The 20,472-nt window shown below is 39.2% G+C and overlaps 1 protein-coding gene across 1 annotated transcript in view; it reads left to right on the top strand.

Moving 5' to 3' along the window:
- The window catches only part of LOC124594199 (GATA-binding factor A-like), a 60,886-nt gene extending 41,690 nt beyond the window's left edge, over positions 1-19,196 (top strand). Inside the window, exon 6 of the mRNA XM_047132558.1 lies at positions 18,633-19,196. Within this exon, the coding sequence (XP_046988514.1) occupies positions 18,633-19,054 (422 nt within the window). The 3' untranslated portion in view covers positions 19,055-19,196. The remainder of the gene's footprint in view (positions 1-18,632) is intronic.
- The last annotated feature ends 1,276 nt before the right edge of the window (positions 19,197-20,472 follow it).

The following is a 20,472-nucleotide window of genomic DNA, read 5'->3' on the forward strand; positions in this document are numbered from 1 at the left end:
TACTACTTGTTAGCGGATCTACAAGCGACTGCTCTGTAGTTTTATGGGCTCATTTAGATTATATCAAGACTGTTCATCGAGCTCTATTCCTTATGCAAATGCTCGCCAAAGCCCGCAAACACACACACGTTGATTTCCTCTCACAAACGTACGGCGGAGAGAATAGTTGGAGACTGCCTACAAGGATGCTAGTTGTGAGTTTTACATGTCAGACGGTGAAAGCAGAACTACTACTTCAGATTTGCTTGGTAAGGTGCCCACAGACATAAACGTAAATAATGGCACTGAAAACTATAATAAAGGGCAAATAGTTATTAAATCAAAACTACTTTTTATTGGAGTTCTTTTATATTAATCAAGGGTTTTAAATAATTACATAATTACACAGTTTCTACAACTTACAAATTAATGGTACAGAACTAATTTATGCGCAGTATCATCATGCAAAGCACTGAGCGTACTGATTACGGACCTTCTCTACTCTTGCATCCATGCGTTTTTAATTTAAAGATTTTTTAGTCTTATTCCATTGTTTTAACTTTTGTGGAAGTTATTTAACTAGCGGTGAACTATAGATGGAAACAGGCTTATGTAAAGAACACACGCCAAACAAACTTGTATTAATATGTCAGAATCCGACTGTGATGTCGCTACAGGATCTATTGTCCATTACTAGAAATCTTTTCCATTTTTTATTTTGGTTCAAAGAAAAGTGACACTTTCCACAAAATTTTACCCATATTCACAATATTCTGGACGGTGCACTTGACAACCTACAAAGATTTGTTAGTGGTATTTTTAACGTTTTCGATCATAAACGTTTAAGTACTTGTATGTGATTTATTTATGTTGCCAATCAGGCGGAGTCGGCATTTGCACTATTCTCTACACATGATCTAATTATTGATCCATTATTTCTAGTAAGCCATAATAATGTTTTCCACTCCCTTTCCTTACTTCCCACTAAGGACTTTTTTCCAAGAAAATGAGTCATAATAATAGTATCGGTTTCTCCAAATTGCTAGAAAATGGATTAATAAAAGAATTTGTGCTTTACTGTTATTGTTTTGTGGCGATCATACATTTAATCAGTGTTTCCCTACTTTTTTTTAAAGTGAAGGAAGAACAGTGCCTAAAATCTTGACGACGTATTCTCGACTAAGAGCATTAAGATCATCGTCCGTGATATGTAAATCAGAGACGTTATGAATACCGGACTATTCCGTTAAGAAAACCGAAATATCGTCAGTTACTTCACTTCATATGAATGATGGAGAAGTTTCTTCAACATGGCCAATCCTTGATCTCATATCCAATAAAAGCAATTACTTTTCAAGACTAATGCTCCTCTACTGAAGCTTTATGTATTTCCCCAAACACTAACCTTTATTATTCCTTCCTTCGTAGGACGATGGACGTTGCTAGAAACACTCGCTATTTTTCATATGAAATTTGCACAATTTCTTAAGCGAAACACATTCCTAATTACTTTCTCATGGTCTTGGTTCACAGTCGTGTAGAATTTTTTAAAGGACATTATATTCGCGCCGTTGACTGAATAAATTGTTTATTTCACAATTTCAGTTTCGGTCTTAGGTCCATTTCCAAGTGGTACTGCAGAAAATTTTGCTTTTCATTTCCTGATGTACAGGTCTTCACACTCGTTTGATATTACTGCATTTCTACAGTGAAAAGGCTTATTTTAGACGATGACATGTATGCAGCTCAGAGGATTTTAAACTATGAGATGTGCTCAAGAAAAATCTTGTGCAGTAAAACTTGAAAATGGCCCAAAAGCCGAAATGGCAATTCCGAAATAAACAATTTCTACTGTTAACGGCGAATATGGTGTCCTTTAGAAAACATTCCTAATCCTTTGTTGAGCGACAGTTATCTTGTTTTTCGAATTCGGTTATTTTCGCAACTGATACAGCTGATATTCTGCTTATGATTTCAATATTTTTTTCACAATCTTCACAGACAGCCTTTCAAAGTCTAGCACGCTGGTTCTCCGAACGTCTGCATATCGGAATTAATGATACGGACCAGTAATTAAAAGGATTACTCCTACGACCTTTCTTGAAGATTGGTGTGACCAGTGCAACTTTCCAGTCTTTGGGTACGGATCTTTCGTAGAGCGAACGGTTGTATATGATTGTTAAGTATGGAGTTAATGCATCAGCATACTCTGAAAGGAACACAATTGACATACTGTCTGGACCAGAAGACTTGCTTTTATTAAGTGATTTAAATTGCTTCACTACTCCGAGGATATTTACTTCTACGTTACTCATGTTGGCAGCTGTTCTTGATTCTAATTCCGGAATATTTACTTCGTCTTCTTTTGGGAAGGCATTTTGGAAGGCTGTGTGTAGTAACTCTGCTTTGGCAGCACTGTCTTCGATAGTGTCTCCATTGCTATCGCGCAGAGAAGGCATTGACTGTTTCTTGCCGCTAACATACTTTACGTACGACAAGAATCTCTTTGGATTTCCTGCCAGGTTTCCAGACAATGTTTCGTTGTAGAAAACATCTCGCATTGAAGTTCGCTCTAAATTTCGATCTTCTGTAAAAGATCGTAAGTCTTGGGGATTTTGCGTCTGTTTAAATTTGGCATGTCTGTTTTGTTGTTTCTGCAACAGTGTTCCGACCCGTTTTGTGTGCCAAGGAGGATCAGCTCCGTCGTTTGTTAATTTATTTGGTATAAATCTCTCAATTGCTGCCGATACTATTTCTTTGAATTCAAGCCACATCTGGTCTACACTTACATTATTAATTTGTAAGGAGTGGAGATTGTCTCTCAGGAAGGCGTCAAGTGACTTTTTACCTGCTTTTTTGAGTAGGTATATTTTCGTTTATTTTTGGAGGATTTGGGGATTACAATATTCATTCTCGCCAGGGCAACCATATGTTCACTAATCCCTGTATCCGTTTTCATGTTCGTTATTAGCTCATGATTATTTGTTGCTAAGAGGTCAAGTGTGTTTTCAAAACCGTTTACTACTCGCGAGGGCTCATGAACTAACTGCTCGAAATAATTTTCAGAGAATGCGTTTAGCACAACTTCGGATGATGTTCTGTGCGTACCTCCGGAATGAAACATGTATTTTCGGCAACATATCGAGGGTAAATTAAAGTCACCACCAACTATAATCGTATGAGTCGGGTACGTATTTGAAATCAAACTCAAGTTTTCTTTGAACCTTTCAGCAACTGTATCATCTGAATTGGAATGTCGGTAAAAGGATCCAATTATTATTTTATTCCGGTTGCCAACAATGACCTGTGCCCATACTAACTCACAGGAACTATCTACTTCAATTTCGTGACAAGTTAAACTACTTCTAACAGCAATAAACACGCCACCGCCAACCGTATTTAGTCTATCCTTTCGGAACACCGTTAGGTTCTTCACAAAAATTTCGGCTGAGTTTATCTCCGGTTTTAGCCAGCATTCAGTACCTATAACGATTTGAGCATCAGTGCTTTCTATTAGCGCTTGGAGCTCTGGTACTTTTTCAACACAGCTACTACAATTTACAACTGTTATGCCGATGGTTCCTGTATCTACGTTCTTCCTGTGTTCGGCACCCTTTGTGACTGAAGCCCTTCTCGTGTTTTCCCGAGACCCTCGAACATAAAAATCCGCGCAGTCCACGCCACACATCCCCTGCTACCCGTGTAGGCGCCTCCTGCGTATAGTGGACACCTGACCTATTCAGCGGAGCCCGAAACCCAACCATCCCTTGGCGCAAGTCGAGGAATCTGCAGCCTACACGGTTTGCAGAGCCGTCTGAGCCTCCGATTCACACCCTCCACTCGGCTCTGTGCCAGAGGTCCGCAATCGGTCCTGTCGACTATGCTGCACATGGTCAGCTCTGCTTTCATCTTGCAAGCAAGACTGGCAGCCTTTATCACTTCTGTTAGCCGCTCGAAACCAGAGAGAATCTCGTCTGATCCAAAGTGACACGTCATAGGTACCGACGTGAGCAACCACCTGCAGTTGGCTGCAGCCTGTGCATCTGGGAGGACCCATTCCACATCTGGAATGACTCCACCTGATATGGACACGGAATGATTTGAATTTTGTTTTCCTGCTGGACTTGTGTCTTGCCTTGATTCCAAACGACAAGCAACGATTGTGCACATTCTGCGCTATGTACTTCTCTAGTTCATGTTGCCACGCGGAGCCAGTAGATCACAGCACATATATATGAGTTTTGTGGATATCAGTAGCTAATGATTACGTTGAACTGAGATGTTGCGGCGATCTACTGGCTGTGGTTGTTTGAAAAGGAGAACATAATGTTGTAATATAGACAATTACTAGTAACCTCATATCTGAGCATCATATTATGATTTGTACTTGGAGTTTTGTGCAGATTAGGTGTTAACGACATAAATTTAGTGCTGAATGAACGCAATTCTGCCGTCGATCTATCATGAATTAAGACCATTACCTTTGTTATATGCAGCTTTAACGGAAGATTATATTCCTTCTTCAACAGAGAATTTTGATTTGGGTTGCCTTTCGACAGTGTTTAACTGTACTTCATAGATTTTTCAGTTGTCAGGTGCCAGTCTCTATATAAAAAGCAGTGCCACGGAAACCAGGGAGCGAAAAGGATCATTATGGATTTTCTTAAATTTAGTGTGTCTCTGGGAGATGTATTTTTCCCTGAGCAAACAGAAACAGGAGGGCAGAAGAATGTGAGACAGTGTCGGAAGATGAGTTAGGCACCTCTGAAAAGAAAAATATGTACAACCTTCATTCAAAATATTTTTCTGAGCAGCGTTTTAACATTTACAAAACAAGCGATAAAAACCCACCATAAAACATTTAACAGATGTCACAATGATAAGTAAGGTTATTTAATACTTAAAGAAATTTTTGAAGTTGCACACACACACGGTTTTTTGAATAAGAGAACCACCTTTAACAAAACAGTGAATAGAAAAATAATTGACAGTATTAATCACAGGTGAAAGACCTGAAACATACACGCTAGCGCAAGGCGACCAGCTCCCTCTATGCCCAGACATCATTCGTTCCTTCGTTCATTTAGATTAGGAATTTTAGAATATACACACATTTCAAGCCACGCAGACACAAGGTAATACCAACAGAGGTAAACTGTAATTTGCACGACAAGAAACCTCACAAGGCACTTTCAGGTTTTAATTGTGACTCATCAATAACGATAGTATTTCGCTCATGACTATTTAAAAAAGAACACATCCTTTCAGAGGTTAAATTTTCGAGTTTTATCATATAGGCTACTAAAAGGAAGCATTTAATTTAAAAATTACTTTCTCGTTAGTAAATAAACACAGAAATAAAATTTATAAAATAATCAAAACTTAGCACTAAGATCTGTTTGCGTTTTTACATGTAGGCTTAAAGTAAATCGAGCTTGTACTGATAGCCAGGAATGCTGGTAAGCACTGGGGAACTAAGACCAAAGTAATGTTAGTTAGTCAAAGCTAGACAGAGTTGCAGGAGATAAATCAAATTCAGTCTCTATAACAAAGCCTCGCTCAAAGAACGATCAGCACGTTAATCACGTTTAACAAAAGGGCTAATCTTTGTCTTTCTACTCCAGTTCTTGGCTGCCTAGTAAGATACTGGTAGCTCAGTATGCACAAACCCTTTGAAACAGGAAACGTGCCGACTCTGAATACGCAAACCCACGACCATGAATGCAGAGAGAAACATTATTTCTTCAAATGTGGTAGGCACACTTTGCACAGCCATCCAAAACAACGAACTGGACCTCAGTACTAGGACATCAACCTCAGTTACTATGCCAAACAGCCGACAAACACTGACAGTAGGAGTGATCATGCGTACGATTAAATCAGTTCAGTATGCGACCTCTAGCGGGACGATAATGAACCTGTCGCCAGAGTACGAAGAGCACTGAGGTATAATGAGCAGCAGATATGAATTCAACGCACACGAGGCTCAAGCAATCTTGAACATACCATCTGACGGGTATGAGCGCCAGCCCACAGTGACATTTTGTCGCCACAGACGTGCCAATATGGACAGCGCAATACCAAAACTAAAACAAAGTGCATAAAATGCAACCGCGTTGTCGGTATTGCAAAGGAAGGGGATTATTTCAAACTGTTTCAAAAATGGTTCAAATGGCTCTGAGCACTATGGGACTTAACATCTGAGGTCATCAGTCCCCTAGAACTTAGAACTACTTAAACCTAGAATGAGATCTTCACTCTGCGCTAACCTAAGGACGACACACACACCCATGCCCGAGGCAGGATTCGAACCTGCGACCGTAGCGGTCGCGCGGTTCCAGACTGTAGCGCCTAGAACCAGCGCTGGCCATTCTGGCAAAAAGTGAAGCGGTCTGCACCATGTATTTAAAAAGGTGCAAATTTGTCATGATTATAAAAATAAAAAGCTGTAAACAGAATTAAATTTTCACTCTGTAGCGGAGTGTACGCTGATATGAAACTTTCTTGGCAGATTAAAACTGCGTGCCGAGCCGAGACTCGAACTCTGGACCTTTGTCTTTCGCGAGAAAGTGCACTTGCCCGCGAAGGCAAAGGTCCAGAGTTCGACTCTCGGTTCGGCACGCCGTTTTAATCTGCCAAGATAGTTGCATAAGTTGTAAACATTCGGATCGCATTTATAGTAAATAAAAGTAAAATAAGAATAAGATTTTATTCAGTACTTTGTTTACAATATCAAATATGTGGCAGTGCGTCAGAGGACAATTAAGCTGGAAAAAAGACTGTCCCACACGATCGTGCTGGTGCTTTTCCCATTAAATTTGTTGTAAAAAAATTTTTAACTATTTTTTTCATTTTCTAATGTGCCGAGGAATTCAGAGGATTGTAAATAGTTCACCCTTATCTTAAAAAAAGTCGCCAGTTTGGAAAGGAGTAGGAATGATGCTGTCAGAGGTTACTTCAGAGGACCTGCAACATGACGTGAAATCAGAAACACGGTGCAAATTGACACTGTTCGCATAACAAATCATTGCCTGAAGTAAGGGAAGCAATATCTGGCGTATGTAGTCCTGGGACTCATCAAGAATACAAATGTTATCCTTGAATATATAGCCTTGCAATAACCCAGTCACCGAGCATTCAGGCAGGACAAACTAAAATTGTATATTCAATCTACGAAACATGCCGCCTTCCTCAGATAACTGATTCCACTGGATGTATCAGCTTTTTGTAGTACGAAGTAGATAGTGTTTTAAGTAGAGTGGTAGTTACGTAGGAGAATGAAGCACATACCAATCTGAACTGACAGTGTGCTCGAAGAAATTTCGCATCCTTTTCTCCTGTGGTTAGCACGTTCTGTCGTGTCCAAATATGTTACTTCACTGTAGCACCGACCTTAAAAGACTAAAGTGGAAAACTTCTTCCAAAATGTTAAGTTATTATCATTTGAAAAGATTACTTTGGATTTTGAGTCTGCTTCATTGTCTTCAACCTATACTTATCTTCAAATTGTGTGGTGACAGAAGACTGTGTGGAGTACATCATGGAGAGTATTTTGTGTGCAAAGTCGACATTAGAGGAAAAACGCACGTTCAGTTTGACTTCGCCACTAACAGAGTTCGTTTCTAAACAAAAAACAGTGAAGAACGAGAATATGACGAGGTGTTTGCGACCCAACGAGATGCGTTTGACGTAGTCAGCAGTTCTCTTCGGCTGCAGGTTGCTGGTCTGTTATGCTGCTGCTGTCATCAGGGAATCTCGTAATTACTCTATTTGCATACTGGTTTGCAAAGTATAGTCTGCAGAAGAGGTCTTGGCATCACTTTATGACAGCCTGTGTACTAATGTGTTACTGAGCGAATAATTACTTCTCCTGGCCACCGCCTTTGGCGCGTATCTTGTCCCGTAATTAATAACTGTCAGGCATGACTGTATTATTTAATTCTAAAATTAATAATTAGTTCTCGAGGAAGCCAATTTGAGTTCCTGGAAAACGTATCATTGAAATATTAAAAATTCTGCACTTATATAATTATTCTGAACCTTAAATCCTAGTCAGCGGTAGTTTCATGTTCGTGAGTTCTTGCTCATTTTAAGCACTTTAGAGTAACTTTATGAGAGTGTAATACAGATTGGGAAGGATATTGATCCCGTTTCGTGAATATAGTTTCGAGTAGAAAAGGTGGTCCAGCTAGTGCATAAAATGCACAAGAGCTTCACCTTATGCTGCTCGTAGTTTACCAGTCACGCAGATTTTTCAGTTCACAATTTTATAGTTATTGCTTTTTCTATACCATGTCATTGCAATGAACTCCTATTATTCGTACGTTATCACCTCGTTTTCAAAACAAAAAACTTAATTTTTTCTAATACGTCGAAAAATGAAGATTTTTCTCTGAAAATGAAGCTATTGTGCTTTGAAACCGATCTCCATTTTAAACATATTTGGCAGTGGCTTGTTTAATTTCTTTTTTTACGGACTTATTCCAGCTGTTGGCATTTGTACATAACGATCATTCGTTCGTACCGGGTAAAGTAATTATCATTTGAATGGATGACACTCCTGTCACAACAGCCCCATTTATCATAACCTGGGAGATGATGTCACGTACGCCATCTGCCTGCGAATCCTATAAAGCTTGTTTGTCGTTCTTCAACCGCGTGTGTGTTGTGTTTCTGACACGGAGATGGGGAACCAGTTCGGAATTTGCATAGACAGGTGTCGAAAACCGGTTAAATATCGCAAGCGTACTGCCCGATGGCCCAGACCTATCGTCATCACCACAGCAGGCCAGTTCTATCGCCCAAGGGAACTGATACTGAGAACCACGCAATCACAAATGTCTCTCAAATGCAAACGTGTCCAGTCTCTATGCTTTTAATCTTTCATGTGAACAGCGTCCCACAGAAACTGCAGTATACTAACATTAAGATACGAACTTTATAACGGAAATAAACTCTGCAGTAAACAAAGCACAAAACCTAAACTTCGCCGTTCGTAGGCGACGTTCTTACCATCTGGACGATCCGGACACCCGTCAGAGTCTGGTGCAAGCCTCAGTTAGCAGGAATTTTCGGGCATATCCTGCTATACGGGCACTTCAGTTTCATTACGGGGTACACACTACTACAGTCAGCAAGTTTCGTTTTCGAATATTACAAACCTTTTCTTTCCCCTTACATAAAATCCACATTACGCACAAGGGATCAGTGCGTCACATGTTATCAAACTTAGTAGAAGGTATCTGACTTGAGAAAGGATAACATCGCGAAATCTGTCACACAATAATGACTATAACACATTTCGAAAGCTAATATACGTGTCGAATGGACCGTTTGTCTTCCATAAGGTACCTTACTTTATCTTACATACGTAATTGTCCATATGAATTCAGTGTAAGCGTACTTTCTTGACGTCCATGGTCATTCAACATCCATTCATACCTAATATACTGCGCCACCCTTCAGATACCACTAACGCCAACTTTGTACTGTGTTTCAGTAGCAGGAGATACAGTGTATGAGCAAACTGTACAACGTAGGTAAAAAGCAACGTCGGATAATGTAGCTCACTCTCGTAATACTATAATTAGTTGTTCTGACAAGATCTTGCCTACAGTCAACGAAGTAATCTATTGACTTGAAATAATCGTCTGTACTAACACAACGGCGTCACGTAAGATTGTATATTCAGTTTCTCACGCTATACGTTACACTACCGCTCGCTACGACATCACTATGTACGAAAGGAGGGACACAATAGCACTTTTCGTGGTATAATTGGGTCGGTGATAACGATCTGGATATTAATTACAACAACTCATCTGACTATCAGGGTTCACTAGGTTCGTAAGATAAACTACCACCAAAGCTAGCATCAATCACCAAAAAAAAATACTAAATACGAGAGTCTATGGGGAGTAGGAATGATGTATTTACTTTACCAATAACCGCAAACTTTAATGGAATATGTTCACAAAGCATGATAAACTATTTACTTAATCTCAATCTTTCAGAATTAAATGAACTAAGTTTTTATTAATAACTTATCACTTTTCCATAACACACAAACTTGCTTTCTCTGCCTAAAGATTAATTATCTTTCTTTTCGTTACAAATCGTTCACTGAAAAATACTATTCCTTGTCTTTAATTTCTTAGAACTTTGCTTTTACCAAATTACAATCTTTTACTTTATTGGCATTTGGATTTACTTTATTCTGAAAAGATATATTCCAGATATTAGTCTGCTTTGAAATAATCCTTTGACTATTTTTCCTTGTAATAGTTTTGGGTATAAAAGACAAGTCGGGTGCTGACTTTTTCAGTTTAAAACTGTTTTCTTTATAACCTGTAATTAAGTCAACTACAGGTACATGTCAGCGTTTTATTTTTCGAGTGCTAGTTATCTCTTGAAAATCCCACTAAGTGGAAATGTAAATAAAAAAAATCAAACAAAAAACCTGAGTGTCACTGCCACTTTTCAGCTACTTGAACTTCAATTAATCAGACAAAGCTCAACCGCTTCAGGCGTTGACTTCTGCGACCCACCAATATTTAACCCTCGAAACACAGCACTCGATGATCTCTTTCAGAGAGAATTAGAGTGTTCTCTTTTAAATGGTTCTTTATTTGTCGCTTAGGGACAAGTGGAAAAGTTACCACATACTCAATAAACTTCCGATTGTTTCTCATTAAATAACTATTGCGTAGGACGACCATTCCCTTTAACATAAACTACACATTCAGTGCATCCAACGAGATTTCGCGAATTTCCTATACTGCGACGCTCACGTCGAAGTCACACAATAAATTCTGCCCAAATGTCGCTTAGTCACTACTCTTTAGTGCTTGCGTACACCTATACAACCATAACTAATACACTGCAACGCTATTACCACGTAGTGCGTGCTTTAATCCTCAACCACAAAACAAGTAAACGACTTCGCATGAACAGGTCTCTTCACATACACCATCCAACGGAAAATCTCACAAAAATATGGAAATACGGTCCGCCTACCATTATGTGGCTATTAAACAGCACAACGCACCATTAATCACAAATTAGAGAAACTAATCTCACACTTAAATGAGTCGGAGCTTTCCCTAAACGTGGTGATTCTACACTACCAGAAATCGGCGAAATAATCATTTCGTACATAAGCAGCTAATCTCCTCAAAAATACCTTTCTAAACGACTTAGAACAATTTGAGTTCCGTACCCATTGCAGACTAGTCCATGTACCGTTCGTGTGAACCGATGCCATCACACTCGAGATAATTTCTCTCGAGGCTCACTACTCGAAAGATACTCGGATACTACTCCTGGAAGTCTAAAAGGACAAGCATAGAACCATTCTCTGTGAACAAACATATCGCTCTTTAACAATAAGTGTTTCTTCTTTGCAGTAGCTGGCAAACGGTTTAGTGGCCAGCTGCATCGTAGTTGTTATCTTTGCGCACGTCGTGATTCAGCAATCGGCTGGGCGTTGCAAACTCGCTGACTTGACAGCTAACTCGACCATCAAGTGTCACGTATCTGCAACGTTTTAATACAAAAGTTTAAGAAAACGATATAAACAACATAATCTCTTCATTCTTCTAGCACTTAAAAACCGACAGTAAGTTGAGGCGATACAAACAAGTGAGGACGGGATGAAGACGATTTGGAGCATTACACTATCCTGATGTCCTCCCCTACTAATAGCGAAGATGCCAGTCCAAACTGTCAACATGCTTGTAAATCTTTTCCATTCAGTGGTCGAAGTTTCAGCGTCATTATCGTGTGAAATAAAAACGGATAATATTAGTCACAAAACAATTTTTAATTTTCATTGCCATTTTCTCTTAGTTAATAGGCATATACCTATTACAATACCCGTATTTTCTTGATCCGCTCAGACTTGTTCAGCCTTATTGTAAACACATTTTACTGTAAAAGGTACTCTGCCCTATTCATTGTCATCATGTGTTGATTCCAGTTTGTTCTGTAACAGTCAGTTTCATTTATTAGGCAGTCAGTGTTCAATTTCTTGCTAATATCAGTTTTTGTAAGGGTATCACCTAGTATATCTTTTCTGTTTTGCGAAATATTATTTCTGGTAACTGAATTGGGCTGTGTCATCCTTCGATAGTTGTGAATAATTTGTTACCGTATAAGACAGTTGAATCAATTTATAATATCTAATATTGGTTAGTTGCCTATTTTGTTCCATCAGTAAATATTTGTCATTCCATTATAGTCCCAAAGTACAGTAGTATTTTATTTATGGCATAACTATTTTTAAACCGAAAAAATTTAAGATATTCATTGTTTATTGTTTTAGTTTATTGAACCACCTGAGGGGCATCATCAGTGCTCTTTATCCCTTACGTTGTATTCCTTACCAGCTCGCGAAAAACATTGATGTGTACGTCATTGTTTGCTGTAGACGTGATAACACCATTTGCTATTTACTCTTGGGTAAATAGTTTGTCAATAACGAATGTAGCCCATTTCAGCTGATTCAGACAAAAAATGGAAAACTTGTGCTATATGAAATAAGTTTGCATTTCCAGTTTGTATTTTTATTTATGGACTGTAATTAATGTTAATTTAGTCTTCATAAAGTATTTCGAGTGACGCTTTATAGTATTGGGTACATTTTGGTGTCTTACCTACCGTCAGCTTCTGTTACTTACTGAAATATGACTACCTGTGGGGGGAACACGAGCTTGACTGGACAGTGACGGGGAAGAAAACCAGTTATGGAGGAACTAGTCCAGAATTCGCCTGAAGTGTTTTAGGCAATTTACAGTGAATCCAAATCAAATGGCACAGACATTAAATGTAATAGATGATAATTGCTTATTCCATTCAATCCGGGATAATTGCTTGATCGTTTCTGCTTCCTGTATATTGCTTTATGTTATCAACACGTGTGTTAAAATTCCCTAAAGGAAATTAAAACCAGGAAAGCAACTCGGACGGATAAACGAAACACAGGGCTATGAAAATATCGGGGTATGATGTTACATAAGAGGTTGTTACACATTTTCAACCAATTCTTGCAGACAAATCATGGAAACCAGGAGAAGTAATATACAAATTATAGAGATATAAGTCTTCTTAAATCAATGTATGTGTTAGACGCAAAAATTATCAATACAGACTTAAAACAGTTTCGGAAATTGTCATTAGTGAAGAACCGGCTGGGTTTAAAAAAGGAAGATCAGTCGCAGACAATGTATTTACTCTGAAACAATTAACAGAGAAAGTGCTAGAACGTAAAGGTTGTAAGAAGTCTATGTTACGGAAGTGATGCCCCGCAGTTTCGTAAATATTTGAACATCGTTATGGCTTCCGACTAAGAGCTACAGACAAAATTCCTTTATTGAAGAACCAGTTCCTGTCCACGAACCATCATCAGGTTCATAAAAATATTTACATCATATTAAGCGATAAAATCAATGGCATTAAATAATAAAGTCCATGGATTCGTCAATGATGTTAAGTACCAAAGTATTACATCATCAGTCATAAAAATGTGCCGAAATATACAACGTGCTCTATACCACTTCAGTTACCTTCATAAACAATACGACACTGAGGCTTCTAAGACGAAGACTACAGTGAAGGCTTCCTGGGATAAAGATTCTGACCGATGGAAAGTCGCTGCGGTAATACGATTTTACAACAAGTGTCAGCCTTCACATAATTAGGAGGTCAAATTGGCCTAGACAGCACAAAGATCTAGATGTAAAATTAGCTAGACTTGGAAATAAGATCAGACAAGAAACCAGAGTAAAAATTTTATGAAACCACGGCTCCTCTAGCACTTCTTCATGGGAGACCTGCAAAATTTCATTAGCTAAAAATTTCTAAGATTTTAAAAAGCTGCTAAAGAACGAATCCCATAAAAAATGAAATAGGTGCGACAAGAACTAAAAGTAGAGCCAATTAACAGCAGGATAACCAAACATCACAACACCTGGTACGAACGTACAGAGAAATGGTAGTGAACGACTTCCTAAACTTGCTATAGCTTATAAAGCGACGGGCGTTGGAAGAGCTAAGAAGTGATGGACAGACAATTTGTGAAGATGGAATAGGCTCACTGCTTAGATGAAGAAGAATTAATTCCCTTGAAATCATACATATAGGTGATATATTATGCAAACATTGTAGAAGGAATCATATGATACCTCTATGAAGAATAGTGATTTATCACGGTTTTAATTTGTTACCAGAAGGTGAATGGCTTATTTATAAAAGAACCACTTCCTGACAGTTAAATCTATACTCGATGTTAACAAATTTCTCTTCTTCAGAAACGCTTTCCTTGCCATTGACGGTATACATTTTATATCCTCTCTACTTCGACCATCATCAGTTGCTCCCCAAATAGCAAAACTCATTTACTACTTTAAGTGTCTCATTTCCTAATCTAATTTCCTCAGCATCACCCGACTTAATTCGACTACATTCCATTATCTTCGTTTTGCTTTTGTTGATGTTCATCTTATATCCTCCTTTCAAGACACTGTCCATTCCGTTCAACTGCTCTTCTAAGTCCTTTGTTGTCTCTGACAGAATTACAATGTCAGCGGCGAACCTCAAAGTTTTTATTTCTGCTCCATGGATTTTAATACCTAGTCCGAATTTTTTCTCTTGTTTCCTTTACTGCTTGCTCAATATACAGATTGAATAACATCGGGGAGAGGCTACAACCCTGTCTCACTCCCTTCCCAACTACTGATTCCCTTTCATGCCCTTCGACTCTTATAACTGCCATCTGGTTTCTGTACAAATTGTAAATAGCCTTTCGCTCCCTGTATTTTACCCTAGCCACCTTCAAAATATGAAAGTGAGTATTCCAATCAACATTGTCAAACGCTTTCTCTAAGTCTAGGTTTGCCTTTCCTTAATCTTTCTTCTAAGATAAGTCAGTATTGCCTCACGTGTTCCCATATTTCTACGGAATCCAAACTGATCTTCCCTGAGGTCGGCTTCTACCACTTTTCCATTCGTCTTAAAGAATTCGCGTTAGTATTTTGCAGCTGTGACTTATTAAACTGATAGTTCGGTAATTTTCACATCTGTTAACACCTGCTTTCCTTGGGATTGGAATTATTATATTCTTCTTGAAGTCTGAGGGTATTTCACCTGTATCATACATCTTGCTCACCAGATGGTAGAGTTTTGTCAGGACTGGCTCTCCCATGGCCGTCAGTAGTTCTAATGGAATGTTGTCTACTCCCGGGGCCTTATTTTGTTTCAGGTCTTTCCGTGCTCTGTCAAACTCTTCACGCAGTATCGTATCTCCCATTTCATCTTCATCTACATCCTCTTCCATTTCCATAATATTGTCCTCAAGTACATTGCCCTTGTATAGTCCCTCTATATACTCCTTCCACCTTTCTGCTTTCCCTTCTTTGCTTAGAACTGGATTTCCATCTGAGCTCTTGATATTCATACAAGTGGCTCTCTTTTCTCCGAAGGTCTCTTTAATTTTCCTGTAGGCAGTATTTATCTTACCCCTAGTGAGATAAGCGTCTACATCCTTATATTTGTCCTCTAGCCATCCCTGCTTAGCCATTTTGCACTTCCTGTCGATCTCATTTTTGAGACGTTTGTATTCCTTTTTGCCTGTTTCATTTAGTGCATTTTTATATTTTCTCCTTTCATCAATTAAATTCAATATCTCTTCTGTTACCCAAGGATTTCTACTAGCCCTCGTCTTTTTACCTACTTGATCCTCTGCTGCCTTCACTACTTCATCCCTCAGAGCTACCTATTCTTCTTCTAGTGTATTTCTTTCCCCCATTCCTGTCAATTGTTCCATTATGATCTCCCTGAAACTCTGTACAAACTCTGGTTAAGTCAGTTTATCCAGGTCCCATCTCCTTAAATTCTCACCTTTTTGCAGTTTCTTCAGTTTTAATCTACAGTTCATAACCAATAGATTGTGGTCAGAGTCCACATCTGCCCCTGGAAATGTCTTACAATTTAAAACCTGGTTCCTAAATCTCTGTCTTACCATTATATAAAATAACTGATACCTTCTAGTATCTCCAGGATTCTCCCATGTACGCAACCTTCTTTTATGACAGAGCTATTGACGTATTATTTTGTATGAAGGCTATTGTTTTTAATGGTCTGAAGATGGGCTGCGTTACCATTGACATAGTAAGTGTTCTCATACTTAGCATCGAAGACAGTTCATTCGATTCTGCAGGAACATTCAGCTGCGAAAAAGTCTGTTCCTGCTGGAATGCGCACAATTTGGTCGAAGCTCAAAAAAAAAAAAAAAAAAAGGCTCGTATCAATTAGTGTTAGGAAATAATCAAAAAATTCAGCTGAAGAAGTGAAAAATTCATATAATCATCGTAAGAGGGGATAAAACATATTGGACATATTCAACGAGCCGGAACCTTAGTAGCAGTAGAGGTTCCAAGATGAACCGCACAAAATTTTTTTTTTTTTTCACGAAGAACTTCAAGTAAATGTTCGTTTGCTCCTTTTTTCTCGACCTTTGCTTTGGATCAGAAGTAGTTAATGGCTACTGATACATAACAATTTAATTGCCACAAGTCGTCGATGAAATTAAGAAAAACGACAAAAAACTTCGTATCATACAGTTTTAAACATGGCTGTTTCTCAGCAAACGTACACAATTTTCAAACATATGAATTATACAGTCAACCGGTTACATATAGGTGTTAGGTACATTGGCGTATGTTTCAACACCAACTAAAGATGTCTTCGTCAGAGTGAAATTTTGAAAAACCATAAAATTACGTAGCAAGAAAGAAATAGTTAGAATTTAGAGCAGCTATGCTCAAGTCAAAAATAAAATCGGTCCGGCACACAGTTTTAATCTGCCAGGAAGTTTCGTATCAGCGCACACTTCGCTGCAGTTAAAATTTCATTCTGAAAATAAAACGCGTTGTAGCCTTGTGACGTATGCCTAGCTAGGAACAACATCAGACTCCTAGCTACGCATATGGGACAAGGCCAGAACGTGTGTTATTTTATTATTGACTTGAACGTAGCTGCTCTAAATTCTGGCCATTGCTTTCTGGCAATGTAATTTTACGGTTCAAATGGTTCAAATGGCTCTGAGCACTATGGGACTGAACTGCTGAGGTCATAAGTCCCCTAGAACTCAGAACTACTTAAACCTAACTAACCTAAGGACAACACACACATCCATGCCCGAGGCAGGATTCGAACCTGCGACAGTAGCGGTCGCGCGGTTCCAGACTGTAGCGCCATAATTTTACGGTTTACCGAAATTTCACTCTGATGAAGACATCCTCCGTAGGTGTCGAAACCTATGTCAATGTAACTAACAGTTATTTGCAATTGGTTGACAGTATAACTCCTAGCTAGGCATGTGCGACAAGGTTTGTGACGTGTGCCCAGCTAGGAGCAACATCAGACTCCTAGCTAGGCATATGCGACAAGGCTAGAACGTGTGTTATTTTATTATTGACTTGAACATAGCTGCTCTAAATTATGGCCATTGCTTCCTGGCAATATAATTTTACGGTTTTCCTAAATTTCACTCTGATGAAGACACCCTTAGTAGGTGTCGAAACCTAGGTCAATGTAACTAAAAGTTATTTGCAATCGGTTGACAGTATAACTCTTATGTTTGAAAACTTCGTATCATTATACATCATGACAGTTGTCAGACAGAACCTTGAAAAACTGGTTACTTCATGTAGTAAACGTCGAATTAATTTCTTGCTGTAGCATTCACGTGACTTGTTGCGTAACAAAACGTTTGCTCACTTATCCTTGAAAAACAGCACAAGTGCGAGAAGGACTCACGCTCTGGGGGCTCCATATAAACGTATTTATGTATATAGATAGACGATACACGGATTTTGATTCAGTTCGAGGGTATCGGAATATGTGACGTAAATGGCCGAATCTTGTGACTGCATTGATTTGGAAACTAAAGTTTTTTAGACCGCCAAGTGAAGACAGACCTTAGAATTTCATACAAATTTTGACTTGATACCTTTACCCGTTGCCGGAAAAAACTGATTTTAACAGACGGCCATATCTTTTGACTGCTTTGAGTTATAACCTAAAATTTTTTTACACCGCCTGCGGACCGTAGACCTTAGTATTTGACATAAACTGAAACTTGTCAGCTCTACAGGTTCCTGAAAAAAAAGGAGTTTTAAAAGACGAAAAGACAGACAGACACACAGACGCACCACCAAGTGATCCTACGAGGGTTCCGTTTTTATCAATTCAGATACAGAACCCTAAAAATATACGTGTAGATATCGGTTTTCATCGCCACCAGAAGCTGTCGATTCCGTCTAAAGCCACGTTGCTCAGATGCCAACATCAAAATAGAAAAAAAAGTTCCCATAATTAGTTCGAAGGCTTGGAAAATTGAATAGATTTTAAAGGCGAATATTTTCCTTCATTGTTTTTGGGAAAACGCGAGAGTCGGTCCTCGTATCCCAGAACACTCCAGAATGAAAATACTCTAGTTACTTCGTTTCAGCGTTCCACTGTGACAATACCGATTTTGTTCCTTTTTCATTCTTGACACTACTTACGCTCTTACAAAAACTTTCTACATTTTCTTGAGTCCATATAGTAGTTCAGCTGTTTGAAAAACTTTTTTACGCCTATACTTATCCTTGCAGACAAGAAGAGCCCATCTGGAGACCACCGCAGCCATCACCTGCAGCAACAGCAGAAACAAGAAGAGCGGCAGCAGCAGCAGCAGTACCTGGCGCAGACGATGATCCCAGCTTGCGTCGTCAAGACGGAGCCTCCAGAAAGCGGAAGGCAGCTCCACTCGTACCACCAAGGCCACCAGCAGCAGCACGTGGCGCACCAGTCGCACCACCAGCTGGCCCACCACCAGGCTGCTCAGCACCACCACCAACAGCAGCATCACCAGCACCATCACCACCATCAACAGCAGCAGCAACAACACCAGCACCAGCAACACCAGCACCAGACCTTCCCATTCGCGCCTCCAGCTGGGGACGTCAGTGCTTACATCATGGGTCACCACCACCATCACCACATGGCAGCCACCAAGTTAATGGCAACTACTTAAATCCGTGTGTTTTGAGTCCCCTGTGTTGGCTCGAGATGTTGTGCGCGTCCTGGGCGTGTAAGCATTTAGTTTTCGCTAGCGTCCACCTCTTAAATGCGTTCAGTAACATCGCTTATCCATGTTGCACCATTATACATAGAATGTGAGCGACAAGCGAACTGGACAAACATTCTTAATTATAATCGAAGTGCTCGATCTGTGTTAAGCGCCTGATCGTTTGTACAGGATGTAACTAAATTCTCTTTACAGACTTTGAGGAAAGGTTCCTTACAACGAGTCAAGAAAAAAAAAAGTGTGGCAAACATGGGCTCTAAAATGAGACTTTCACTCTGCAGGAGTGCTAGTTCTGCAAGGTTCGCAGGAGAGCTTCTGTAAAGTTTGGAAGGTAGGAGGCGAGGTACTCACAGAAGTAAAGCTGTGAGGACGGGGCGTGAGTCGTGCTTGGGGAGCTCAGTTGGTAGAGCACTCTCCCGCGAAAGTCAAAGGTCCCGAGTTCGAGTCTCGGTCCGGCACACAGTTTTAATCTGCCAGGAAATTTCATGGGCTCTAAAATTCATACATTAAGAGCTATGAACGTTTGTTCAATAGAAGAGGTGTGAATCACAGTTGCGAACGTGAGCAAGTACTCAGAGCTCATAAAGGGTGCATTTTACTGCCCATGTTTACTGGACTTTTTTTCTTCTTTTGGTTCATAATACCTCCTCCCAAAATATAGAAAGCAAAAAGCTTAAGTAGAAGAAGTATGTTTCACAGTACCGAAGGTCAAAAATTGCTCATAGGTCTTGAGTTATGCGTTTTAGAATCCGTATTTAATAGGCAATTTTTCTTGTTTTTATGTAAGGAACCTGTTCTCAAAGTGTGTACAGCGAATTTAGCTACGCCCTGTATATACTGCAAGCGTAAAAGTGCCATACTGTAGAAAAAAGCGTTATCGACGGTGTGATCAATTTCGACTTTCGAGAGTATTCCTCAATCTGTCATTGAAAAATAATTATGCGACTGGTAGAAATGAGTGATGTAAGAATAGGTTTTCAAGTTTCTTTAATTTATTATGCACTGTGGTCTGTGTAGAAGTTTCGCAACAAAGTGTTAAGAAGTGACCTACTACGTTCTTAATTTATACAAATAAATAAAAGTTCAAGAATAAGAACTTAAAGTTCACTGCTATTACGCTGTTGTAAGTGTACGTACATTAAAATATTCATATTCTCTCCTTAGGCATTGTGATACACCGTTGTAACAATTATTATGACAAACTGCAACGTGTTACAACACGTAGATTACGAACAAAACGATTTCCTGACAATCATCATTTTGCGAATGAAACTGAATGTGCAAAACACTCTAAGTTTCGATGTGCTGTAGTTGAGTCTTTCTTTTGCGTGGGTTAAAATTGTTGGATACGGAAGCGGCATGAC

Source organism: Schistocerca americana, chromosome 2 (assembly GCF_021461395.2).
Source record: "Schistocerca americana isolate TAMUIC-IGC-003095 chromosome 2, iqSchAmer2.1, whole genome shotgun sequence".
Lineage (NCBI taxonomy): Eukaryota > Metazoa > Arthropoda > Insecta > Orthoptera > Acrididae > Schistocerca > Schistocerca americana.